The sequence below is a fragment of the Mauremys reevesii genome, linkage group 2 (genome assembly GCF_016161935.1).
Source record: "Mauremys reevesii isolate NIE-2019 linkage group 2, ASM1616193v1, whole genome shotgun sequence".
In the NCBI taxonomy this organism is placed as follows: domain Eukaryota; kingdom Metazoa; phylum Chordata; order Testudines; family Geoemydidae; genus Mauremys; species Mauremys reevesii.
The window spans coordinates 102,287,777-102,315,235 of NC_052624.1; the positions used below are offsets into that span (position 1 = coordinate 102,287,777).

A 27,459-nucleotide genomic window follows, 5' to 3' on the forward strand; every position below is an offset into this window, starting at 1 on the left:
ATGAACTTTTGAAACTATATCTGGGATGCAGATGAACCTCTGCTTATCCTTTCCTCTATAAAGATGAGCTGCCAGTTGGCTTGATCTTATGAGAGGGGAGATTTCAGCCAGCCTGGTTGAAAATGCTGAGAGAATGACATGTGATATGCTACTTTGTAGGAAATGTTATGATTTTGCTTTGTTTCCAATATTCTTACGTTCTGTCATTTGAATCTCTGTTCTTCGATAATAAACGTATTCTTGGTGTGTGTCTGTGTGAAATATATGTTGTGCGTTAAGTAGAGTGAGGATCCTGAGTTGAATCTTGGAAGTTGGTGTGTCCTATTCCTTTGGGAGTAGCAAATCAGACAATTGTGTGTGTGTTCAGTGGAACAGACGCTGAGCATTGCAGGACACTCGGAGGATTCGGGGGTGAGTGTGTGCCTATTGCTAACCTGTAGAGGGAGAGCAAGGCCTGCAAAGGCCTGGCAGGTTGTGCTTGTGTTGCCAAAGGCTGGTGGATTCAGGGAGCTGATCCACAGCCAGCACAGACAAGATTCCCTCATGCTAAGGGCAGGTAATAGCGAGGTGCCCCACAACTGTGAGTTCCCCAGGAATCATCATAGGAGAATGTTGCGCTATCCCAAATATTGCTGCAGGTGGCAAAATCCTCTCTGGGTTGCTGTGGCCAGGTTTGTGCATTTCTGAGGCCCCTTGTACTCCCTGTGGAGCAATGCAGCTCTACACTGCCTCCTCCTGAGGCCAGTGGCTAAATGTTGAAACTTGAGAGAGAATATTTGTATAGCACTTTGAAAACACAAAATGCTTTATACCAAAAATGGTAAGCAGGATTGTTTGTGGTTTTACTGTTCCAGTTCCTTCCAACTGCACCACAGCCCATACTCAATTAAAACTCTCATGGACTTCCACCATTGAGTTCAGTAGTTACTTTTCTCTGAGTCAGGAGTGCAAGACTGGGACTGTGATATTGTTTTATCATCATTTATTGTTATGGCTGTTTTATTTTTTATCCTTGATAGGGATTAAATGTTTCCCAGGGAAGGTAGAGAGAGAGAGAGAGACATTTTAAAGGGGTCACCATGTTCTCTGTTTGAGGATCTAGCATCAGACAAGAATCGTGATTTCCCAGAAATGACAGTTCATGTTTGTGAAGAGGTTTGTTTGTCTTCCGGCAGGTAACTCTCTCCTGGATGCCCAGAGTGTGCGTGGAACAAGGCTTGTTCTCACACAGATTGCTGCCCTTTTAATGAAGCGCTTTCACCACACCAGGCGAGAATGGAGAGGAACTCTGTCAAATGTTCTGCTGCCTGTCCTCTTTGTTGCCATGGCAATGGCATTGTTTACTGTGAAGCCATTAGCTACTGATTATCCTTCACTCGAGCTGATGCCAGACCTTTATGACAATGCAGAATCCTCCTTCTTTAGGTAAAAAAAAAAAAAAAAAAAAAAAAATCATCATTAACACTGGAGCAGGGTCGTCATTTTTGATTATTTAAGATTTTTTTTTCTCTAAGCAGAGTAATCACTCTCACATTTTATAGTGACTGGATTTTTTTTTTAAACAATGTCTTGAGAGCTGCTCAAAAATTTATGTTAGTCACTTATTTCAATTTTGTGGATAATAGTGATGGGTAAATTGCATCATTTAAATAACAGAAATGCATCTTCTTATGTTTTGAGGCACAAAGCAAATGGTGGAGAAAGGGCAGACGCTTTGGATCAGGCTGGATTGGGCAATCTCTTTCAAGATGGGTCATTAGAGTTTTTATATAATGTATGTGTGTGCATACAATCGTACCTGTGTGCATGTGTTTATTGCTTTAGCTTATTTCTGCTTAGTTTACTAGGTCTGTAGGCATTGCCTACAAAGCTTCCTTGGTCTACAAATGCAAGCCAGCATTTATAAGATCTAGAGTCTCTGTTATTGAACTTTTAGTTGTTGTATTTCTGGCTGTGGAACGTACTAGCTCTGCAGGTGTTTCCTTTGGATCTGTCAATGTCTGTAGGTGCAGCCCAGTTTGCAGGGTCCGCAGTCCTTTTCTCTACCAAATACAGGCAGCAAACCACCACAGTGATATATATTTCCTTGAAATATTGGATAGAGATGCTTCCTGTACCTGACATAAGTCAAAAAGGAGGATGCAGGTTCTATCATAAAGCAAAAGTCCATATTGTTGAACTTATATATGAAATGTGAAAGACTTACTTTTTTTTTTTATGGCAACTGGTGGAGATACATGACAGTAACTGAAGGATAGGCACAGTTAAGGTCCATGTAGTAACCTTTACTTTGAATTCCTTCACATTTAATGTTTGGCTTTTTAAAAATGTTAGTTTTTAATCAGTGAAATAAACTGTGAGCTATTCTTCTGTCTCAAAGATATTGTGACTATATAGCACGTTTTGAACAGTTATTTTATGCTGCCTCAATTTCTATCTCATTTGCCTGAATGTGGGTCTCCTTAGTTCTAATTACCTTATTTATTCCCCCTTTCCTCTGAGTAGTACTGAAAGTGACGATCTAGGAAACCTTTCTTATGTGCTGTTGAGACATTTTACAGGCCAGGATCACCCATGCACCTATTCAAGACAAGATGTGTAAGTGTGAACAATGCAACTTTTTTTTAATATATTAAGTGACTAATGATTACTGCTACTGATACAGAGATTCCTGCACAGGGAGAGAATCAATAGTTACTATTCACATTTCATGCTTTGTAAGATTTTATGTTAATGTAATAATATTTATTCATTAAACAGTTATTAGCTATTAGCTGCCTGAATAGCAATAATCTTCACTAGATGTAGAGCACTGGATTCAATCTTTCCTTATGAAATGTAAGTTTAGTAGTTGTGCCTCCAAAAGTAAAAGAATGGATAACATGGAATCCTGTGATTAAATAATTTGATGTCCTATTTTATGTAGTATGTCCATACAGCTTATGCTTTGTTTGACCATTTTGGTATGACTTTTAAAAAATTGTATTGATGAATGAGCTGGCTTCTAGCTGAAATACATAATAGGCTTCTAAGTCCCATTGAAGTCTGTGGGAATCTTCCAATTAATTTCGGCAAGATTTGGATCAGGTCCAAAGTCAGTAAGAATGAAGGTTGGTGATACAGTCAGTGACTCTATACTGAATCGATGTTCATTAAATAGAAGGCCAGATTTTCCAAGTTAGACATGCCTGGTTGGGGTAGTATGTTTACTTGCCTCTGTGTTATGTGCACAAAAACCTGGTGTACAGCTAATTGGCTGTTTGCGCTGGAAAGTATCTGATTTGCATGCATATGTCAGATGTTTGCAGTGATAAGTTAGAAGCCACCAAGCTAAAAGTGTCAGAAGTTATTACACTGATCCATGATGAATAAAATTGACGTAATTTAATAGAACAACAATACAACCATTGTTTTAGCACCAGTGTTGTGGAGGTGGTGAAGATGGAGGTGGTCAAGATACAGCAACTGTTTGTCATTCTTTCGACATCCACTGTTAGATAAAATATTATAGTTTATCTTTTAATGATTGTTCCTATTGTTATTTTTGCTCCAGTGGAAAAAAGGATTCATGCTGGCAGACTGAGCCTAGTCCACCACAGGAATTCTTGGATGCATGTGGGTGTGTGACAGATCATCGGGTATATTTTATTTCTTTCTTTAACAAAATGAAACTAACGATTGGGCTCATTATGACTGGTGATTTTCATTCTGTCTCTAGTTTTGACTTCATTTTCTAAAGTTTTCAGGGAAATAATGTATAAAATAATATTAGTCTACATCTAGACAAAATGCTTACAGTCACTGTGTCAACCTTGTGAACTATCATATCTTCCAGAAATGTATCACTGTGAGGATACTGTATGTGAAACAAATTTCTTTTTTTTAAAGACATATCATAATATCATAGAATCATAGAATGTCGGGGTTGGAAGGGACCTCAGGAGGTCATCTAGTCCAACCCCTTGCTCTAAGCAGGACCAATCCCCAACTAAATCATCCCAGCCAGGACTTTGTCAAGCCTGATCTTAAAAATCTCTAAGGAAGGAGATTCCACCACCTCCCTAGGTAACCCATTCCAGTTCTTCACCACCCTACTAGTGATTTTTTTTCCCCTAATATCCAACCTAAACCTCCCCCACTGCAACTTGAGACCATTACTCCTTGTTCTGTTATCTGCTACCACTGAGAACACTCTAGATCCATCCAATTTGGAACCCCCTTTCAGGTAGTTGAAAGCAGCAAATTCCCCCTCATTCTTCTCTTTTCTGCAGACTAAATAATGCCAGTTCCCTCAGCCTCTCCTCATAAGTCATGTGCTCCAGCCCCCTAATTATTTTTGTTGTCTTCTGCTGGACTCTTTCCAATTTTTCCACATCCTTCTTGTAGTGTGGAGCCCAAAACTGGACACAGTACTCCAGATGAGGCCTCACCAATGCCGAATAGAGGGGAATGATCACATCCCTCAATCTGCTGGCAATGCTCTTACTTATACAGCCCAAAATGCCATTAGCCTTCTTGGCAACAAGGGCACACTGACTCGTATCCAGCTTCTCGTCCACTGTAATCCCTAAGTCCTTTTCTGCAGGTGTGCTTCCGCTGTCCTTCCACTGTAGGTGTGCTTTCCTCCAAGATAGCTATCAGACATTTCAGATATAATTTTGTATAAATCTAAATGTGATAAGCTCAGCAAAACCAAGATCTGGGCATTTGTGGAATTGGGGCTCAAATCTGTTTTAGCAGCATTTGATCTATGGCTATCAAACTCAACTTGACAGTGCAGAGAAGCCTGGCGACTGGTCTCATCTCCTCTTCACCCTTTGGGGTTGGGAGGGTGTGTTGGAACCCAGTGAAACACGAGCAGGAAGCAGTCCTTGTATGCTAGATAGCACAAGGACTGCAAATGTTGCTGGCACCTGCACATGGGGACTTTTGTCCTCCACCTTGTGCACTTGTGAACACCACCACTCTGGGGCTTTGTGAGCCAATTGCCCCCTATCTATTCCCAAACCCTGATTTGGATCCAGCTATAATCTTGTAATTGTAATAAGAATGAACAGATCACAGCCCCACTTCCACCCTCTATTACTAGAAATCTGCAAGTGGTTAGGACAGTATTTTAAGTTCATTTGCTCACAGTTGAAAATGAAGCCAGCCTCTGAGGAAAAGATCTTGGAGTAGATAGTTGTTTGAGCTTATGTCCACCATATTACGTTCCCCCCTCATTCAGCAAATCTTTGAATCATCTTCTTCCTCCCACTCTCTGGCCTAAGGAGAGAATTAAATTGTTAAATAACATTTTCCTGTATTTGTATTTCTCATCAAACACATCACATGAATTTGAATACCATCTCCCCCTCATACTCTGTTCAGGGAATTTTGTGTGTTTATTTTCAGCTTCAGCAGATGAATGATAGTGACTGTAAAAGTCCCATTGCCTTTTCTTTGCTGTACACTTTCCCAAAATTGCATGCATAAAAAATGTTGTTTCCAAAACAAAGTAGACTGATAAGGTTACAACAGAAATAAAAGGTAGCTTTGATTTACAAGTGACAGTTACCATGATTTTAGATGACCTATGAACATAAAAACCATACACAATTTATTGAAAAGTTATAGAAGCTAGAAAAGGCCAATCCAGCTGAAAAGTAAGGCAGTAAAGTTTGAGTGTGAATTCAGAATCATGGCTAAAAAAAATGGAGGCTGAGGTTTTTAAAATAACTTTACTGATATATGTATATTGTTTTCCAGAAGTGTCCAAGCTTCAATGTGTCTGCTGCCTACCTGAAGAACAGGAAAGGGAATGTTCTGTACAACCTCTCAGGTTTCAATGTGGAAGAATACTTAATCATGCCAACAAACAAAGCAAGGTAATCTTAAAATTCTTCTTCGAGTAGTGGCCATATGGGTGTTCCACTGCAGGGGTGCTTGCATCCCTGCACTGCTGATCAGAGAACTTCAATAGCAGTGTCTGTTAGGCCCACACATGTGCTGTCTCTCTCCGTGCCACGCCATGAGGCTAGCCAATGCACACAGGCTGACCCCCCTCAGTTCCTTTTCAACTTCCCCAGCAGCTAGAGATTGAGCTATTAGCAGTCTGTTTGTGACCATTTACATTTCTATAGTTAGTCAGTCTCCCAAGACTTAGTTGTAGTTTCTTCTTTTTGTACTTTCTTCCCGAACAAACAGTCTTTATTCCCCCCACCCCTGCTTTTTCGTCAGGGACCCTCCCCCACACAGGGTATGCCTGGTTCACTGGCCTTCAGCAAATGTCTCTCCTGCAAAGATGGCATCCCTGTAGCAGACAAGCACACCCGGTGCATATGCTGCCTCAGGGAAGGCCACATTCCACAGAAGTGCAGACTCTGCCAGCAACTCAGACCCAGGCCTTGCAAGGACAGGGAGTTGAGACAGAAGATTATCTTCACGGAGGCGGTCCTCTAATCTTCCCCAGACCTACACCGAGAGTCACCTGGCAGACATGAGTCTTCCCCACAGATCTCAACATGCAGAGTTTGTGAGTTGAAGAAACCAGCCACAGACTCCTCTCACAAGTCATCAAAAAATAGAGCAGGAAGTCCCCAGAGTGAGCACCGAGCCAGCCGTAAATGATCTCTGGAACGCTCTGTATCCTTGGTACTGTCGGCACTGAGATAATCACAGCCCGGTTCCCACAGCTCACAAAGATCTGGAGTGGCATGTGTCATTGACATGCCTAAGGACCTGATTGGGACAGGCACCAAGTCAACGGCACTGGAGGACAAAGACAGGAGCCAGCACTCCACTAAGAAGATCCTGCTGGTATGCACTGTACCAATGGCACTGGCATCGATGCCCCATCCAGCAGTGGACTGGTCAGTGTGAGCAAGATCTCCAACCCCCTCGGTACTGCCAGTGGCAGCGAATCGGTTGGTAACGTCAGAATTCCGGCACTCTAGAGATCAATGTGTATCTGACGTACCAGAGTCTCCTCTTCTCAGTACTGGGATCTCGGCACTGAGTCTTCTCCGCTGCCCTGCCACGCAGCCCCACTCTCCAGTGCATACTCAGACAAAGAACCAGAAGAGGTCGTGTCTCTTTACTCCTTTCATGCTCCCTATGATGCTCATTACCAAGAGGGTACCCAGTCATACCCTTAGACAGCACCACCATCACCAGCTTAGTAGAGCCAACCATAGGCACCAGCACCAGTGGTCATACTGGGATCATACTACCACCCAAGTGGCCATACTGGGATCCTTGGGCTGCATATCACCCCCATGCCTCTTGAGCTTCTAACCTAACCCGTGAACCCCTGAGACACTTCCCCTTGGCCACAGCATCCAGAGCCTTGGAACCTTCAGAACAGATTGTGGAGGAACAGGAGGGTGGCATTGAGGAAATGGTGACTCTGAGGACCAACATCTCCTCCTCCTTCTCAGATAAGGCTGTCATGCATCCATCATTTTCCTTGGCCTATGAATTCTGGCTTTTCTAGGACATGGCAATGAGAGTTGTAGATACTCTACAGATACCCTTAGAAGAAATCAAGGGCACCCATCACAAGGTCCTTGACATACTACACTCCTCCTTGTCCTCTAAAATAGCCTGCCCTATTAATGAGGCTCTCCTGGACCCTGCAAAACCATATGGCAGACTCCAGCATCGGTGGTGCCTACTTGCAAGCGGGCCAATAAATATTATGTCCCAGCTAGGGAGATGGAATTCCCCTTCTCCCACCCTCCACCCAACTCCATTATGATGGATGTTGTGAACTCTTGTGGTCATCAGCACCAAATGAGGTCCACTCCCTACAACAGGGATTAGAAGTGTTATGACCTCTTTGAGAAAAAGCTATTCCTCAGCCATGCTACAATTTCAAATTGCCCATTACCAAGCCCCAATGGTGAAATATGACAATGTCAACTATTTGAAACTTAGCAACTTTATTGATCAGCTGTCTGAGTTGCACAGTAACCAGTTCAAAGCCATCATCCAAGATAGACCACTAGTGGCCAAGACAGTGCTATCATCAGCCCTCAGTGCAGCTGACACAGCAGCCCGATCCATCTCCACAGTGGTGGTTATGCAACATGTGTCGTGACTACACCTGTTGGGCTTCCCTAAGGAGGTGAAGTTGACCATCGAAGACCTTCCCTTTGAAGGCACCAAGCTCTTCACAGAGAAGACAGACTCCTCTCTTCATACCCTAAAAGATTCTAGGGCCACTCTCTGCTTGCTGGGGCATCTACATGACAGGACAAAAAGGGAAATTTAGTCCACAGCCCCAGCACAAACCATGCACCTCCCAATACCCGACTCGGCACTACTACAAGCCACACAGGAAGAAAACTAAATTACCTGGGCCTAAACCATCTGTCCCACAGTCTTCCCCATCCCTACCATCCACTTCCAAGCACCAATTTTGATGTGTTAGTCAAGGCATTGATAGATCACTCTGCCCAATTGCTACAGCTGACAACCGCTTCCTACTCATTAGACTACCACCTGGCAACGTTGTGCAGGACCTGGGAATGCATAACACCGGACTGATAGGTCTTGGAGATTGTTCAGAATGGGTACTCCATCCATTTTACCTCCCTACCCCCTGCCTGTCGCTCTTCAGGGGCCCTTCTCACAAGAGTTTACTATGACAAGAGATAGATCGTCTCCTCCAGTTAGGAGCCTTAGAGCCAGTACCTCAACATCTACAAGGCAAAAGTTTTTATTCTCGCTATTTCCTAATACCCAAGAGGAAGGGAGGTTGGAGACCCATATTAGAACTCCAATCACTCAACAAGTTTGTCAAAGCTCAAACATTCAAGATAGTCACTCAAGCAATGATTATTCCACTGTTGGGATAGGGAGACTGGTTTACGACCCTTGACCTTCAGGACATATACTTTCATATCTCAATCCTACCATCTCACAGATGATTCCTCAGATTTACCCTAGGACAAGACCCCACTACCAGTACAGAGTAGTCTCCTTTGTGTTATCATCCACTCCAAGAGTATTCTCCAATGTTTTCTCAGTAATGGCTGTGCACCGGTGCTCTCAAAGGATTGTGATGTATACCTACCTGGATGACTGCCTCCTCAGAGCTTGGTCCTTTCAAGAGGCTCACCGAGTCACCATATCTACAATAAACTTCTTCACATAACTGAGCCTACAAATCAATGCCCAGAAATCAGCCCTCATTCCAGTGCAGCACATGGAATTCAGAGGTGCTGACCTTGACTCCTTACAGGTCAGACCTCTCTATCTCAACACAGATTCCTCTTTTTGGCCACATTCATAGACATTGTCCAAAGCAGCCCACAAATAGCAGCCAGACACTGCTGCCATATGCCCGAGACACTGCCTACACTGTGGCATATGGCAGCAGGCACAGCAGTAATAACATATGCCAAGGTTCACATGTGATGCTTTCAGATGTGGATCAGTTCGGTTTACAGACAAAACAGAGACAGACTAGATAAATGTCTGTCACTGCCCACCAGGATCAAAAAGTCCTTAGACTGGTGGAAAGACCTAGCAGATGTTTGAAAGGGAATCCCTTTTTTACAAACCTCCCCATCATTGCTTCTCACCACTGATGCATCCCTCATAGGATGAGGCACACATCTAAATCACCTCAGGACACAAGACAGGTGATTATCCACAGTGATATCCCTCCACATCAACCTCCTAAAACTCAGGGCAGTCAGGAATGCTTGCACCCATTTCCTCCCACTGATTAAGGGATCACACATGAGAGTCCTAACAAACAACATAGCATGTTTGTACTACATACATTGGCAAAGGGGAGCTAGATTATCATCCCTCTGTGCAGATGCAATTTGACTATGTAACTGGTGCATTTCCCATGATACCATACTATCAGTGGCTTACCGTCTGGGCACTCAAAACTTGATAGTGGACAGTCTCAGTCACAAATTCCCACATGACCATGAGTGGGAGATAAACTCAGCAGTGCTTCATGACCTAGTCAGGTGGTGGGGGACACCATCCGCAGATTTGTTCGCCACTTACCTGAACAAGAAATGTCCCTACTACTGCTCAGAGCAGGGATGGGACAAAATTCGCTGGGCGATGCTCTCCTTCTCCCCTCGGGCAGGGACCTCCTCTATACCTTTCCTCTGTTTACCTAACTGTTGAAAGTCCTATTAGAAATAAAAAGAGAAGGAGCACATATCATATTGATTGCTCCTACTTGGCCAACAGACTTGGTATCCTTACCTGTCACAACTCGCTACGTGCCCTCCAATCCACTCCTTACCTCCTTTCGCAGAACAAAGGATGCACCCAACGTACCAACCTGGAGATTCTTGGCCTCAAGGCATGGCTCCTTCATGGTTCCAATGCACAGAGAGCTCCTGCTTGAAGGAGGTACAAGAGATATTACTGCATAGTAGAAAGTCCTTGACATGCCCAACTTACTGTAGCGGGGCAGTCACCCCGCTCTGGCTCTGAAAGGATTAAAAGTCAGTCCTGGGAGAGGGCTGAGGCTGAGAGCCAATAGGAAAAAGCCATTTAGGGCCAGGCTGGGCCCTACAAAAGAGCTGCAGGGCCAGAAGGCAAAAATTCTCATTCCAGCCTTGGAGTGGGAAGGACCTAGCTGCCTGCAGGAGAGCAGTGCTGGGGAAGGGCAGGCAGAGCTGGGGAGCACCAGGGTCCAGGAGGGACATGGAGCCTGAGGCAGGATAACACAGGCACTCAGATAGTACAGTGTTGAGCAGCAGTATAAAACCCTAAACTAGCATTGATCAATTGCGTGGTCATGTACAGACAGATCATATGCGTGCCAGCTAAATTGTATATGTGCAGCATGGGACTTCCTGCTTCATAGGCCTCTTGGAGCTAAAGGGAGAATCTTCATCTGTCCCTTGTATCAGGGTTTATATCCACAGAAGCTTCCCATTATTTACACTTGTGCTTGAACTGAATATGGGAGGGTGAGTGGGCCTGGGCTCTCTGCACTCTTCCCCTCTTGTCATTCAGGGTAGGTCCATACTTACCGTGCGGGTCGACGCGGTGAGTTCGACTTCTCGGAGTTCGAACTATCGCGTCTAATCAAGACGCGATAGTTCGAACTCCCCACGCGCTCCGGTCGACTCCGGAACTCCTCCACCGCAAACGGCGGTGGCGGAGTCGACCTTGGAGCTGCGGAGATTGACCCCGCCGTGTCTGGACGGGTAAGTCAGTCGAACTAAGGTAGTTCGACTTCAGCTACGCTATTCGCGTAGCTGAAGTCGCGTACCTTAGTTCGACAGCCCCCCCCCCCCTGAATGTAGACCAGACCTCAGAGACCTCTGTTGGGGTGGTGTTGGCAGGGTCCCCCAGAGCAGTAAATCTAGGAGTTAACACTGCATAGAGATCAATAGGACAATTCACATTTCTCAGAGCTGTTGTTGCAGGCCTTCTGTAGACTCAGGCATTGCTGTATTGGTAACACTCCGGTCACATTTCAAGATTTTCCTTGCAATTCTGAGAGCTAGAAATTTACTTTTATTTAAGTGAAAACTCTGATTCTGATGTAATCGTATGACTCCAAGTGCCAGGGCTTGAGACATGGCCCCATCTAGTACCTATGCGTTACTTCAGCCCTGCTTAATTGTCAACCACTGAAGAGTGACATAATTACAAACATTTTAGCAGGTGCAACTTTATCAAGAAGAGAGAAGTGTTACACATACATGTGAAAAACTATATGCAACTGATGTAATAACATAGAGGAAAGTTATGCTTTTAGGGGAAATGACCAAAACACATCTTGAATGTTGGAAACTTTTGAAGGTTTAAACACTTTTATGAGGATCAAAACTACCCCAGATGCTCATAACCCCTTCATTGCTCATCAGATTATTTGTGTTTTCCTTTTCTGAAAATAGAGGCTTTATCTGCAGGGTTCAAAGGGAAAACATTTGCTTGAAGGCACATACCATTCACCTGTATATAAGGAGTAGATTCGATATCTCTTTCAAATACAAATATCGTGATTCTATGAGGCTGAGCTGTACTTCTAGCTTGAAATGTAAAACAATAATAAAGACGTTTATGAATTGTTTGTTGCAAGAAAAAATTCCTCACAATGCTAAGAAAGGTCAGCTGCTGACAGATAGCCTCCTATTACTTTGTTTTGTATTACTAGATATGGAGGCTGGTCTTTTGGTGTGAAAACATCCCCTGAACTTCAAGACCTAAACCTGAATACAACATACTCTAAGCCTCTGGCTAAGGTAAGATATGCATATAGAGTCCAATCCGTATTGCAATGCCAAAGTATTCAGATTCTAACTCTTTGGCATTTAACATACAGTAGAACCTCAAAGTTATGAACTGACTGGTCAACCACACATCTCATTTGGAACTGGAAGTGCACAATCAGGCAGCCTCAAAGACAACCCCCCCCCCCCAAAAGGCAAATACAGAACCATGTTAAACATAAACTACTAAAAAAACAAAGGGAAAGTTTGGAAAAAAAAAGATTTGACAAGGGAAGGAAACCATTTCTGTGCTTGTTTCATTTAACTTAAGACAGTTAAAAAGCAGCATTTTTCTTCTGCATAGTAAAGTTTCAAAGCTGTATTAAGTCTATGTTCAGTTGTAAATCATTGGAAGAACAACCATAATGTTTAGTTCACAGTTACAAACATTTCAGAGTTATGAACAACCTCCATTCCCAAGATGTTCGTAACACTGAGGTTTTACTGTATAATAATGTAATTTTAGAATCCTTGTGTTTTAAAATTGGGAAAAATCCTAAGATATTTAGTCAATTCCTCTGTCCAGAATTGTTGTATTACCCTGTGCTTTTTGCAAGTCAGTTGTAAATAACTCAAATGAAGGGTTTCCATCACTTCCCTTGGGAAACTATTTCACAACCTAATTGAGCTCACTTTTTAAGACTATTTTCACGATAGTCAGCCTACATTTTTCTTTATTTCCCTTCTATTCCTGCTAAAATCAATCTCAGAATTGGCTGAAGTAAAGTGAACTATCAATTGTGTTTTATTGATGGCTATTTCAGTCTTGTGATCAATATTCTTTTTTTTAAAAGCAAACAAAATAAAATATAGCAATTTCATTGCATTTAAAAGAGTAAAGGTGTGCATGTCTGGAGTAGCTACTGCAAGAATAATAACCTAAATAATACTTTGCACTTATGAGATGCTCCTAAAATACTTTACAAATATGCATAAGTATTATTCCCCTTCACAGCTGAAGAAACTGAGATTCACATGTCTTGCATGAGGTCACATAATAAGCCAGAGGCTTAGCACCCAGATTTCTCTGTTTCCAGACTTATATTTTAACCAGTAAATCATCTGTCTTGCACTGTACCTCACTACCTGAGGTTTTCCTGATTAACTGTTTTGGAGCAATCCATTAGAGGCAGGGACTGTAGGAGTAATCCTCCATCTACCAAATTCAGACTTTTCTTAAGGCCCTTTGACGTGCACTGGAAATATTTCCAGAGAGGACACTGTAGAAGACTGGATGGGACCTACGGTCCAGTGGGGAATTAGCAGTCTAGGTGATTTTAGTGTGTTTCCATTGGTTGTAAGACCTTCCTCAGACTATCTGAAAAAGACTACCTGAAAAATCTGATGAGGTTCAACAAGGACAAGTGCACTTAGGACAGAAGAATCCCATGCACTGCTACAGATTAGGGACTGAATGTCTAGGAAGCAGTTTTGCAGAAAAGGACCTAGGGGTTACAGTGGACGAGAAGCTGGATATAAGTTAACAGTGTGCCCTTGTTGCCAAGAAGGCTAACAGCATTTTGGGCTGTATAAGTTGGGGAATTGCCAGCAGATTGAGGGATGTGATCATTCCTCTCTATTCGACATTGGTGAGGCCTCATCTGGAGTACTGTGTCCAGTTTTGGGCCCCATGCTACAAGAAGGATGTGGAAAAATTGGAAAGAGTCAAACAGAGGGCAACAAAAATAATTAGGGGGCTGGAGCACATGACTTATGAGGAGAGGCTGAGGGAACTGGGATTGTTTAGTCTGCAGAAGAGAAGAATGAGGGGGGATTGGATAGCTGCTTTCAGCTACGTGAAAGGGGAATCCAAAGAGGATGGATCTAGATTGTTCTCAGTGGTAGCAGATGACAGAACAAGGAGTAATGGTCTCAAGTTGCAGTGGGGGAGGTTTAGGTTGGATATTAGGAAAAACTTTTTTCACAGGAGGGTGGTGCAGCACTGGAATGGGTTACCTAGGGAGGTGGTAGAATCTCCTTCCTTAGAGGTTTTTAAGGTGAGGCTTGACAAAGTCCTGGCTGGGATGATTTAGTTGGGGATTGGTCCTGCTTTGATCAGGGGGTTGGACTAGATGACCTCCTGAGGTCCCTTCCAACCCTGATAGTCTATGATTCTATGATTATTTAAGGTTCGTACAACTGTTCAGAGAACTTCTAGAGTGGGAGTCCAGAAACATGAAGGAGAACAACAGTTTCCCAGATGTGTTTCAGGGTCTCTGTGACTGACCTCTGTTTTGTTTTTTGGTTGAAATGAAGGGCACTGAAGAAATGAGTTGCCTTGTGTGTTAAGGAAGCTGACCTTTGAATGTTAAATTGGAACTGGATAGAAAGAAGCCCTGACCTTAAACAGTTGATATATGTTGGAAAGGGGATAAAAACTTGTTGTTTCTTGTAAATGAAGTAGAGGTGGAAACATTTACCCAAGCCTTGCCCCAAACTACCAGCAAGGGTGGGAGGTTAGTTATTAAAACAGGACATGGACACGCCCCTTATCCAAAGTTTGGTTTGGCACCTTTGCCATCTGGATTTGTCCATCAAAAAAAACCAAAACTGTTTACGTTTTCTTTTTTGGTGCTTTATAGTTAAGGGTACGATTCTGCAATGGAGGTCACTGATTCCATGACTTTATGGGACCTCCATGACTTCTGCAATGGCAGGGCTGGAGGAGCTGTCAGTCCCAGGGCTGCCAGAGCAGTGGTCCCAGGGCTGAAGCAGCAGGGGGTGGGGTGGATCAGCCCCTGCCACAAGAGCAGTGTTGGGGCTGGAGCAGCTGCTGCAGTCAGCGGCCAGTTATGAGGATGCCAGAGCAGTTGCCCCAAGGGGTGCTGGAGCAGTGGTTGGTGGCCACTGAAGGAGCTGGTTGGGGGTCATCCCCAGGGCTGCTGGAGTAGGGGCTGCCAGTGAAGTGGTTCCTGGGGCCTGCCAGAGCTGCGTCTGGCCCCAGGCCGGAACAGCGGCCTGTAACACCTCCCTCCTGCCCCCCCCGCAGCACTCCCACTGTTAGTTCCCCATCCCACATGCTATTTTTAGTAAAAGTTAGCAACAGGTCACCGGCTTCCCTGTTTTTTTATTTATTTATTTATTTATTGCCTGTGACCTGTCCCTGACTATTACTAAAAATACCCGTGACAGAATCTTAACTTTATATATGTTCCCCCAAATTTCTTGCAGCTTTGAACTCTTGACTTGATCAATCCATAATAGGGCACTTGAGTCCAAATGGCTACAATATACCGTGTTTCTCTGCCTGCTGTTTTGTTTGTTTTTGTTTTTTTCGTTTTGGTCTTTGGCACCTACTTCATCTGTCATCAGCAAAAGGATAAATTATAGTTATACAGTTAGTGAGTAAGCTTCATTTTTCAGAGCCAATATAATAGTGCATTAGACTTATAAAGGGCTCTGTGTTATCTAAACTACCTCCTTGAAGTGGCTTTCGACTGATGTAGTGTCAAATTATTGCATTAACCTTTCAATAATTAATGACCAGTCTTTTACTTTGACCTTTCGGGCCTGTTCACAAGACAGCGAATGTACCATTTACATAGCCTTTTATGAACGAAAATGGGAAATTTGCATATGAAGAGACTTACTGTACGATTCATTACACTGCAGAAAACCTCTGAGTCCTTCACAAATTATTCCTCTCCACTGCAGGATTTGCATGACAACTAACTTCCCACTCCAACTTTAACAATACCCAGCCAGAACATGGAAGGTGGCTAGCACCTTAAACACATCTTGTTCCAGGTATGTGACAAAAATACACCCATAATGTGTATCACATACCAAGCATGTTTGAAAAAACTCTGGCATTTGACATTCAAAGATGACTGTCATGGAACAGGAGTGTGTAGCTGAACTCAATAGCTCATCCCACCCGCACCCGCCCCTTCCTTAGTTGTGTTGCATGTTCATTGTCTCTATCTGTAATCTGGCCTATAAAGTGCTTGTCACAAGGTGGATTGCCCTTTTGAAGGTCAGAGGGCTGGGGCCAGCTATCTCTAGTTACTAAGGGGTCATACCTGAGCAGGGGTCAGGCGATTATAAAAGCTGCAGGAAGCTGCAGGGAGAAGAGGATGCTCAAGAAGAGACAACCCGGGGAATAAGCAGCAAGAAGGGAGAGATTCCTGTCGTGGTCCCTGATATGAGGAAGGGAGATTATAGCTGGGAAGGGTGTGGCTGGATAGAAAGCCTGTCTGGAAGTTTGATTTCTTTTCGGAGAGAAGGCCTGAAGGCAGGTCAGGCCTTGCATCTTCTCCAGCTACTCATATAGAAGAGTGTGTGAGAGAGAGAGAGCGCTCTCAGGGAGGAGAGACTGTGCCCAGCTTAAGACTGAGGTGAAAGACTTTTTTCTGTTTGTGAATTTCATGTGAATAAAATCATACCCTCGGGAGGGCTATTGTCATTGGACTTGTGAAATCCTGAGTGGAGTTTATTTAAGAAGCCCCTTGAGGAGGGAAACTGATGCAAGGGGCTGCTTCCAGGGCTGCCATGAAGAGGCACTTGTGGGGCAGATGACCCGCTGACAGTGCTGTATAAGTGCTAAGATTCATATTCAGACATGTATATAACTTATTGTACAAAAACATCTGAAAAGCCCTAAGCAGCCCTAAAGACAGTTTGAGTTCTTGTTGTGGTCTGTAACTAAGAATTTGGAGGCAGCCCCCAGATAGGCCTTTCTCTAGTTTGACCTTACCAAGTTGTCACAGGTTCATGGAACTGAGGCAATACAAAATTAATTAGATCCCAAAGTGGTAGCCTATGCCTATTCACCATGTAATTCTAACAGGGAAAAAATGTGTCTCATTGTGGAAGAAAGTTGTCAGACTAATGGAAGATAAAATTAGTTAAATTCACAATTTGATAGCATTTATCTAAGGAACACCCAACTGCTCTTCTCAAAGGCAGTAGAATTCCACTGAAGATGAATTCTACTCATAGGTATTCAAGAGGGAGCGAGAGAGACACAACTTTTAATGAACCAAGTAAAATATAACCATTGAAGAACACTTGGCATAAAAGAAAGCATAGACGGTAAGAACATTGTTGGGAAACAGATCTCTTAGGAACTATCCTGGATATTAACTCTCCTTGTCCGTGGAGACCACCCCTGTCAGTGGAGAACATGTACAGTAACCTTGGCAAAATATCCGCTGTCCTTCAAAGTGTCCTTCAAACCACTGCTCCCCCTGTGATATTTGTAGAAATATACATATATATATATATATAAAAAAACACACATCTATCTAAGTATTTTATGGCCCTTATCACTGTAATATCTGAGCACCACATAGTGCTTAACAGTATTCCTTTTTACAGATGGGGAACTGAGGTATATGGATAAATCAATTAATCTATAGTCATACAAGAAGTCAGTCACAATTACACAAGATTAAACAGGAAGAGGAAGTTATAGAGACGGAACTTGGGCCCAGATGTCTTGAGTCCCATTCCAATGCGCTATACCCTCAGTCATGCTTGCTACCTGTGATTAGGTTCTACCATTTTGAGAGTTAAAACTGGTCCTGTGCTAAAAGGGAGACTTTCCAGGGCTTGGCATGTCAGACCCAATTAGAAAACCCAGATTAATCAGCAGTTTCCTCACCCATCTTTCACCTCATCCTAAAAAATGTTATCCACATGGCAGTGTTTTGTCTAGCAAAGCTGCATGTTGTTTTCGGTGGAACTAAATACCAATACCTCTTTTTCAATGTTGTGGTCACTTGGTTCAAAATTAGTTGTTCTCAGGCTTTTGAAAAAGAACCAGATGCATCCTCTGATGAAGATAATAACATCAAGGACTTTTTTTCTTTTTGTCAGATTATAAATGATTAAATATTCTGCTTTAATTTGGTTATTTCCTGATTGCCTGACTCAGTTATATCATTTTATCGCACTCTTGGATGAAGAATGCTGTGAATGCTCTGAAAATGCTGTGACTCTAATTATTGGGCAGGACTTCTAAATGTATTGTTACAGACAATGCTAATTCTCATTTTTTTTCCTTATTATTTTGGTTACGTTATGAAATTTACTAGGATATTCTGTGAATACTTATTGAGACCTCTCCCCTGCCTCCAATTAACTGAGGATGTGTCAGCAGAATCTTGCATTATTGTTTTTTGTAATTGCTTCGTTTTTTCTTTACAATGTGCATAATTGCAATGGATTCCATTATGGATGTTAAACATTCTTATTTGGAAAGATTTTAGCAGAGCAGATAGAGAAAGAAATGGGATGGTGTGTGAGGGAATTGGCTCCCCTTGCTAGTTCAGTTTTGATTCTGTTCTGGCACATGGTTGCACAGGTGACCAGAAAGTGCAGAGATCTGAAAGCTGAATATCTGGAGACTGTTCCTGAATGTTTATATAGCAGGCCCAAGGCTTGCTCTCTTCCTGAACCAGCAGAGGGTCACCTGAAGATTAAATAGTTATTAGGTCTCAGACTAGAACATAGAAGAACCCCAAGAGCCACAAAACAATCCCCAATTCATAATTCTTTACAGTCAGTAGCTGCACACTAGAGTTAGCTATATTCTAGAGCAATGAGAGAATTATTTTCCCTCCAAAAATGAGACCTTTTTGTAAATAAAGATTATCTCATCTGTACAAATAACTTTTATGTAAAAAAGTTAAAATTGTTGCCATCTAGTGTCTGTTTGGTGACCTATGTGAAGTGAGTTGGTGAGGGTCAGCCCAGTTCATGCGGACAGGTATCCACCAACAACCCCAACTATAAATGGAACTCCTCACCACTTTTGTTGGTAGTGTCATCTGAAAGGGCATGGAGCTTATGCTGTTTTCTCACCTCAAGAAGTGGTAATTCCATTAAAGGCTGAGGCATATTGGTCAGGCTGTGAGGCAGAAACAGGTGCTACCTGTTACTTGGAGAAGGGCTGGGTTGTGCCATAAAGGTATTACTCTGTTGGAGCAGCATAGAGCTGCATTGTTCAAGAAGATATTGTGTCCAAGCTCTAGCACACTGCCTCCCAGAGCTCCTCATTGGGTGGGGGTTGGGGAGGAGCATGTTTCAGTGCCTAGCTAACTCTGTTGGACAGGTGTTGGCGGTAGATGAGTTATTGGCCTCATTCCTCCATGCCCCATATGGAGTGGCTAGCTCCGATTGTTGTGTTTTCCTATTGCTTGCAGATCTCATTTTGAAATCTCAAAAGTGAAAAGTACCCCAGAGTTTTATTGTTTTCTAAATTCTCCCACTGAGTTTCAAATTAAACCAATTAATGTTACCTTTTCAGCACAAATAGGAGAGTTGTGTTTCATGTATATTTGACCTGGTATGATGTAAGGGGCTGGTCTAGGTGATCCACTAAACCATGAGTTCTCTTCCTCTTCCTTTGTTGCTAGTTGGATGGAGCGTCCTGGAATGGAAAGTGTTAACAACAACTGTACTCAACCAAGGGACCTCTACAGCTCATTTGATTCTGTTCCACCCAGATCACTCCATCCCATGCATGTGGCTTCTCAGAGGGGCACATAACTCCTGTAATCTTACATAATATTGCATCTGAAATTCCCTAAAATTCCAGGGTATTTGGATCTGGGGTCCTGGTTTAGGCCATCTTTCATGTACTATCTCTGTTTTCTCTCTTAGGTGTGGTACAGCCAGAAAGGTTTCCATTCACTGCCGTCTTACTTAAATCAACTCAACAACCTTATTCTGTGGATGAATTTGCCTCCTTCTGTGGACTGGAGACAGTATGGTAATATTTTTCAAATCTCTGTTTAAATGTCCGTCCATCTTTTTCTAAAAATGCTGATTAAAAAAAAAAAAGTAAAAAATCGAAATCAAATTAAATAACAGTGTGAAAACTTGTGGAGATGTTTAAAGTCCCCCCAGAAGGGCAGAAGTAGACTTGCATACTTTCAGGGAGGTTATGAGATGGGGATCTCATAAAATTATAATGTAACTAAGAGGTTATATGTGTTATTGAACTGATTTATGTATTATAGTAATAAAAATTACTGTGTTCCAGAATTATTTAATTAAACACTTTTAAATTCAAAATATTTATTTTATTTTGAATTTTAAGCATTTTAAAATATCAGACCATTTTGAAAGTGACATTGCATGGTGGGTCCAAAGCTAAACCGGGAAGAAAACGAGAGAGAAAGATTATGATGCTAAGCATATTTAAAGATAGGTTCTGAATGAAATCTCCTGATCCAAAACCAGACTTTTGGGTTATTTGAAATCCAAATTAAAATAGAAATTTTCCAAATGGACACGTTCCTTATAATGGGCCAAATCAAAACACCGAATCCAAAGATTACTGAATTTTTTGGGGCACTGAAATCTGGATCCTGTTTTACATTTTGCAGCTTTGGTCCATCTCTACACAGATTCTATTTTCTCTTTTTTTCATGAGGTCCCTAGCAAAAGAACAATTAGCTTGTCTTGGAGAAAATTAAAAGTAGGTTATCGAAAGCCACAAAAGTTTACATTTTACCGATTTTTATTCGTCAGGACTATTTTGTAATGGTTGCAGCTAGTTGGAATGTTTTCACCAGGTCTAGTTATAGTTGATGGTTTGTATTCTGGTAGCAAAAGGCATCCCAGTCAGGATTGGGACCCCATAGTGTTAGGCATTCTAGCCTATAGATCTAGAAGTGCTCAGTGAGATTTGGGAGACATTCTCCAAACTAGGAATGGAGAAGTCAGTGGAAAGTAGTCAAATGGATTGGGGTAGTTTTGTGCTCTTTTAAATGAGGAGAGAATGCATAGTAGAAAAGGTTCATGGGAAATATGTGGAGTCTTTGAATGACTACTACAATCTGGCCCAATTTCTGTAGTCTCTTGGTGGTATACCCTGGTTAAACATCCCTACAGATAGTCCATAAGCTGGAAAACACTGTATTTATTACCATAATGTGTGTCTATGGCAAAGGCACAAAACGGATGGGTTGATTATGCTGTAGTGATTCAATGGAGGAGAAGGGGACAGGATCATCTTTGAAAAAGAAAGGGGTCAAGATATATAAATGTAGGTGGAGATTTTCAAAGGCACAAAGGGCAATTAGGCTATCAACTCCCATTACCTTTTAGCTTTCTCTTATTTTGGTGGACAGAATCTCCTTGGAGTTTGAGGTTAATGCTACAGAACACATGTGATTATTTTTTGGTATAAGGCTGTTTGTGGGCAGAAAAAACATTTTTACAAGTACAGTTTTGTTGTCACATCTCTGGAATGGGTTTTGATGACATCCGGTAGGATAGATTTAATAAACATGCAACTCTGAGGTAGAAAAAAAAATCACTGTGTGTTTTCAGATAGGAGAGAGAAATTGAAAGTAATTTTTAAAAGTGGTGTACAAAAGGTTACTAGAGATTATTGAATTTCCAGATGGTAGACTATTTGTTAACATTTTTGTTTACGTTGGATAATTTCATCTCAAGACTTGTGTTTATGGAGAGTGCAAGGTATATTCTAGCATATTTCGGAAAAAGGCTTTTAGGAAGCTTGTTGAGATGTGTAATCCTTCCTTGCATTAATGCCATTTTTTTCTGTTTTCAGAGGATAACATTTTTCTGTCAAGATGAATAGTACCGTTGAATTTCTTTCTTTACATGTCAAGGGAATAATTGGACCTTTCAAAGACAGCAGTAGGGAGGGAATAATTTCCCTTCCTATCTTAACAAAATAGATATTGTTTTACTGAAAGAGACTCACTAGAATATGAAAGAACATAGTTGTGCCTATAATGCCAAGCAGAGATGAGTAGGTATTGTGGTGCAGAAACAAATCTTGGGATAGGTTGAGAAAGTCCTACTTGCCTTACTCCTGTGAGTAGTCCCATTGACTCTCATAACACCAGCTGGATTAGCCCCTTTTTGTCATAAATCTAAGTGGCATTGTTCATGGGTAAGAGGTCAATTCTGGCTTCCCCGCTGTCCTTTCCTCACACAGGAGAGGAGCTGCTAGAATATTTGGGGAAGAGAATTCATGGGATGCCAAGGTTCTACAATAAGATTCTGAGGAGTAAGTTAGAGAGGTCTTTTCTTTTAGCTTTTACAGTTCTATGTTTTGATTAATGGTTTATAAAGATTTGCTCCTGATAAAAAGGCTTTGCTGACTTCTGCTGTGTCATCCCTAAATATTAGTCTGACTTTGATCTTACTACATTTGTGTGCGTGAATGGGGGTGGGGATGGTTTAGTGACCAGCAGAGATTTTCTCTTGAATGTTGTCCAGCAGTATCAAGAGCAATGGAATCTGGCCTCTATCACTACAAAAAGGTAAGTGCTTTGGAGAGATGTTGACATTTCTCCCCTGTTCATGTTCACAAATATCAAATATTAATTCATTGTGGGAACAACTGCAAAGTGAGAATTTGTTATTTCACATAGTTTTAATATTTAAGCACTTGATATGAGTAGATGTTTTTAATGAACAAATGCATCTACAGGTTCACATGGAGATTTTTGGAGATACTTTACGACAGTGGTTTTCAACCTTTTTTCATTTGTGGACCTCTACAAAATTTTGAATGGAAGTGTGAACCCCTTTGGAAATCTTCAACATAAGTCTGCGGACCACCATGGGTCCACAGAACACAGGTTGAAAAACACTGCCTTACAGTAAAGGAGCAGCAGGTGGCTAAAGTAAAAGTATACCAGAGTTGATAGATCAGTGGTCTATTCTGATATAGTAGTTCAGGAATATTTCACTATCTGAAAGTAGCCTCTCTTCAACATTTCCTGTGGACAGCAACCCGGAGCCCTATAAGGAACCTAGATCTGTTCCTCTTCTGTTTAAAAACACACACACACAAACCTCCAACAACAGCCCCCATGCTAACCTATCCATTTCACCAGAAGCTGTGGGTGTTAAAAGGGAAATGAATGTGATTCTTTCACTGTTGCCATAAAAACTGATAGTATAGACGCTCATCTTGGGTTACAAATTGTATGAGACAGCATGAAAATGAAAAGTTAAGCATTAAAAATATTTTACTGGTGGTGGGAAGGGGAAAATTCAACAGTAAAGGAACATATGCTGGGTTTCTTCATAGCACTATGTTAGAGCAGTGCTTGGCATGTAATTCAATGCATATAATATTTTGTTTTGTAACTTGTTGTTCATACATGCTGTATCCCCAGGATTAGCTAATATACTCACGATGCTAAATAATAGTAAAGAGGGCAAGAAAAAAGACACAGGATTAAAAATAATGGTGTGGAAGTGAAGAGGTAATATGTTTCCCTATTAGCTATATTGCAGTAGCACCCAAAATATGCTAAGCAGAGTGGACGCAAATAGGAAGGCCTATTTCCATCCCCAAAAAGCTTACAATACAAAAAGGAAGGCAGAAGTGCTTGTCATATTCTCTGGTGATATCCAGTGGCCAGATCACATTCCTAGATCACTATTCAAAGAACAGGAATCTGTAAGCAGAGAAAGATTTGGGGTTCATATATGTAGTGGCCATCTGTTGTAATCCTTGAATTAGGGTTGTAGCTTATCTCTTTGTTTTAAGCCTCATAGTGAGGGCTCATTGTAAGCCCAATAGTGTGTCCTCAATTATTTCTTTAGCCTGGGATATTTTGAAGGAGCCTAAAAAAGTTAGGCAGACAACTCCCACTGAGTTTCAGTAGGAGTTGTCTGCTGAACTCCTTAGGCTCCTTTGAAATCCCAGCCTTAAATCCTTTAATTAGGGTCTCACTAAGAGCCCTGTGCTAGGGACCTTGTTATATTTGTCTGGTTAGTGGGATGGAGGGATGTCAATCATCAGTGAGCTGCTCCTGTGAAATGCTCCATAAAATAAAAGTTGTAACTCACAGTAAAATAGAAATGTCTCATTAAACAGAAACTCCTCGCAAGAACGCTTAGAAATTCTCATCATAAATATAAATTCCCTCCAAGAAGAACCTGTAAAAACCTATGATAACCTGTCTCCACCACTATTATAAACAAAATTCATCGATGGCTGGAGTGGAATGCCACTTACACACTCATAAATAAAGAATTCCTAGTCTCTGCCACTTAGGGCTGGTGCAGTCAATAATATTTTGAAGGTAATATTTTGTATCCCTATATGGGCCCTTTCATCCTAAATCGATTCACAGACTACTTATATCAGTACTATTGAAATGCAGATACCCTTGGGTTGGGAGGTGCTGGGCGGGGGGGCAGACAATACACAGTGCACTACAAAATAGGCAGAGCAGGGGAAATTGTTTCTGGGTAACTTTGCCAATGCCCAACAGTGGAACATAGTGTATGACAAAGACCACAATTAAACATATAAAGTAAATTAATGCAGGACACTTAAAAGGCTGCAAGATTCCTTCTTTTCGTGAAAATGACTCTCTGTAACCTTTAGTTTCCCGAGTCGTTATTTTTGAGATAAACTATTTACAAAAGTGAGGGAACACCCTAACCTGTGTAGTCAACTTTAAGACCTCAATGATTGGCATACCTAGAAATGAGGGCTCTTGAGTGGTATGTTCCTTGGACAAATGCTTACAGTAAAGAAAAGAGCAATGAGATCAAAGGCTAGCTGAAGGCATCAGGGAATGTACAGCCACAGAGGGCCCCATTTTGGGCGGGGTCCTCTGTACTTAGGTATGCTCTCAGGGATCAATGCTGCAAGGGACAGACCTGGCTGGCTGACACAGAGTAAATGAGCATGAAGACACACGGAAGCTCATACTTCCCCTCCAGCAGTGTGAAGTGTTACATATCATTGGCCTTCTCATTCGTTCCACAAAGCTGCAGCCTTTGTAATATCTGGCTACGTGTTAAGGGCTGGAGAGTAGGAAGCTGGATTGTGTAAGAATTGAGCTGGCCAACAGAGTATGGTGCTTTACACCACCCATAGGAAGAAGGCAGGATCCATCACTCAAGTTGGACCTGGCTCTTTTATGGTCAACAACAGAAGCACTCATGCTAATTTTTGAAATTGCAATTCCAAGGCACCTGCTCTTGAAACCTTCTGAGTTTAGTGTGAAGCTACATATTTTGGACCAAAGTGGCAGTAACCCACTGGTTAGAGGGGAGGTGATGGGAGATAGGCAGCCCCAATGGAAACTCACCAAAGCAGCCAGGCATGCAACAGGCTGGAATCATGCAGACTGCTACACCCTTGAAAGTGTACAGCATGTACTTCCCCTGTTTGAGTTAGCAGTGCTATCTAGGATGGAGAGTGTGGTGTCATGGTCTCCACCACCCTCTCACTGTTCTCCCTCTCAGTCTAGCATCTTTACTAGCAACATACCCCTCACTGCACAGAGGCTCAGAAGAGGGAAGGTTTCTTGTATATCCTTGCAGGGCTGGACCCAGTCTGGCCCTTGGTGAACCAGATCCTCAGCTGGTATAAATCAATGTAGCATCATTAAAGTCAATAGAGCTACACTGATTTACACCAGCTGAGGATCTGGCACAACATGTCTGATGTTTGACTCCAATATAATCTACTCAATCTATTTTCATGCCATATAGAATATCTGCAGAAAGATAGATGTGTATGTGATATCTAAGATTGGTTTAAAAGAAAAACTGTCTGTTAAGAGCCACAGTATAATAGGTTCTGTATATTTCCCTGATTCAAACACCTTTGCCCATAACTACAATTCCACCTTCATAGAGAATTTATTTCTGCAGCTTTGGGATATCTTTTCTTATAAAAGAATTAAATGTACAGGATTGTGGATTGTTCTTCTCAGTATGTAGAAGATCAGAGGCAACCCATGGGATTACCAGCAAAAGAATCCATAATGAAATTATCTTCATTCCCAGTGTGATACTATTTTCAGTGATGTTCTTACTGCAGAAATAATCTCTTTCTTCTCTCCTTGCCACACTATAATCACACTTGTTCACACTTCTGGTATCTCATTTACAGAACTGATTATAAAAGTGAATTTTAAAAAAAACCAACTCAACACAACAAAACAACAACATAAAACCATGTTGCTACAGCAATTTGCTCCAGTACTTGCTTTATCTTTTTAATAGCATTAGTCTCCATAATCTCCATCACGATACCAGTTTATTCAGGAACACAGGTTACTGTGATTCTTTGCTAATTGAATGGATCTGTTCACAAATGCACTGTTATGGTTATAATTACTCTGTTACTAGAATCTGAATTATAAGACATGACAACAGCTGTCTTGAACATCTTTGGCCCAGCTCTACCCTCACTGACCCACACACTAAACAAAATGGGGCTGCATCAGTGGGAAGGCACAGTTTGGCCCCTGGGTGTGCCGTATATATAGAAGGGCAAGATCTTTCAATCAGGCTGGAAGTATGACTATAGAAACATTTTGGGAATCCAGGTGGCTCTTGCTGGTATAAAAATGGATCTGTATTATTATTAAAATAGTGAAAGACATTTTAAATTATTTTAAAAATCTGTATTCAGGAAGTAAAGTGTTGGTGTTCTTCTCATGCAGCTGCTGTTCTATAATAGCTCAGCTGTCAGTTGTCATCAGCCAGTTCAGAATGTGTCTTTTTATTACAAAATGATTCAAGCCCCAAACCCCAGCCCCACCACAGAGTTGTGGGATCAGACAGGGAAATATTCCTCCCTTCCAAGCCATGGAGTAATAGTGGAATTGTTCTGTGGCTGCTGTTTCAAACTCAGGGCTGGAATAGCCTCTTCAACCCTTCATACCCTTACCTCCTTCCCCTCTCCTGCAGGAGTAGAGAATATCTAGCCAATCTGCAGTCCTGCCCCTCTCTCAGTCCCTGCTGTGTTGCAGCACACCAGGATCCCAGTAGAGCTTGGGTTCTGCAGTTGTGCGAGCTCTCCAAGTACAGCCCTTCTACAGAGTAGAATCACACTTGTTCCTAGCAGGAGCAACTGTCCATGCTCTCATGGAAATGGCCAGGATTTGTCGTAGAACCATAGGATTAAAAGGGACTGCAAGGGTCATCTAGTCTAACCCCCTGCCAAGATGCAGGATTTGTTGGGTCTAAATCAGTGGTTCTCAAACTAGGGCCGCCGCTTGTTCAGGGAGAGCCCCTGGCGGGCCAGGCTGGTTTCTTTACCTGCCATGTCCGCAGCTTCGGCTGATAACAGCTTCCAGTGGGCGTGGTTCACCACTCCAGGCCAATGGGGGCTGCGGGAAGTGGCAGCCAGTACGTCCCTCAGCCCACGCCACTTTCTGCAGCTCCCATTGGCCTGGAGCAGCGAACCGCAGATGCAGCAGGTAAACAAAACATCCCGGCCTGCCAGGGCTTTCCCTGAACA

General features: G+C 42.2%; 1 protein-coding gene across 1 annotated transcript in view; it reads left to right on the plus strand.

Annotated features, from left to right (window-relative positions):
* ABCA13 (ATP binding cassette subfamily A member 13) overlaps positions 1-27,459 on the plus strand; it is a 285,211-nt gene that overhangs the window by 177,969 nt on the left and 79,783 nt on the right. Inside the window, exons 43-48 of the mRNA XM_039526065.1 lie at positions 1,176-1,425; positions 2,506-2,598; positions 3,554-3,638; positions 5,749-5,867; positions 12,131-12,218; positions 19,854-19,962. Of these exons, the coding sequence (XP_039381999.1) occupies positions 1,176-1,425; positions 2,506-2,598; positions 3,554-3,638; positions 5,749-5,867; positions 12,131-12,218; positions 19,854-19,962 (744 nt within the window). The remainder of the gene's footprint in view (positions 1-1,175; positions 1,426-2,505; positions 2,599-3,553; positions 3,639-5,748; positions 5,868-12,130; positions 12,219-19,853; positions 19,963-27,459) is intronic.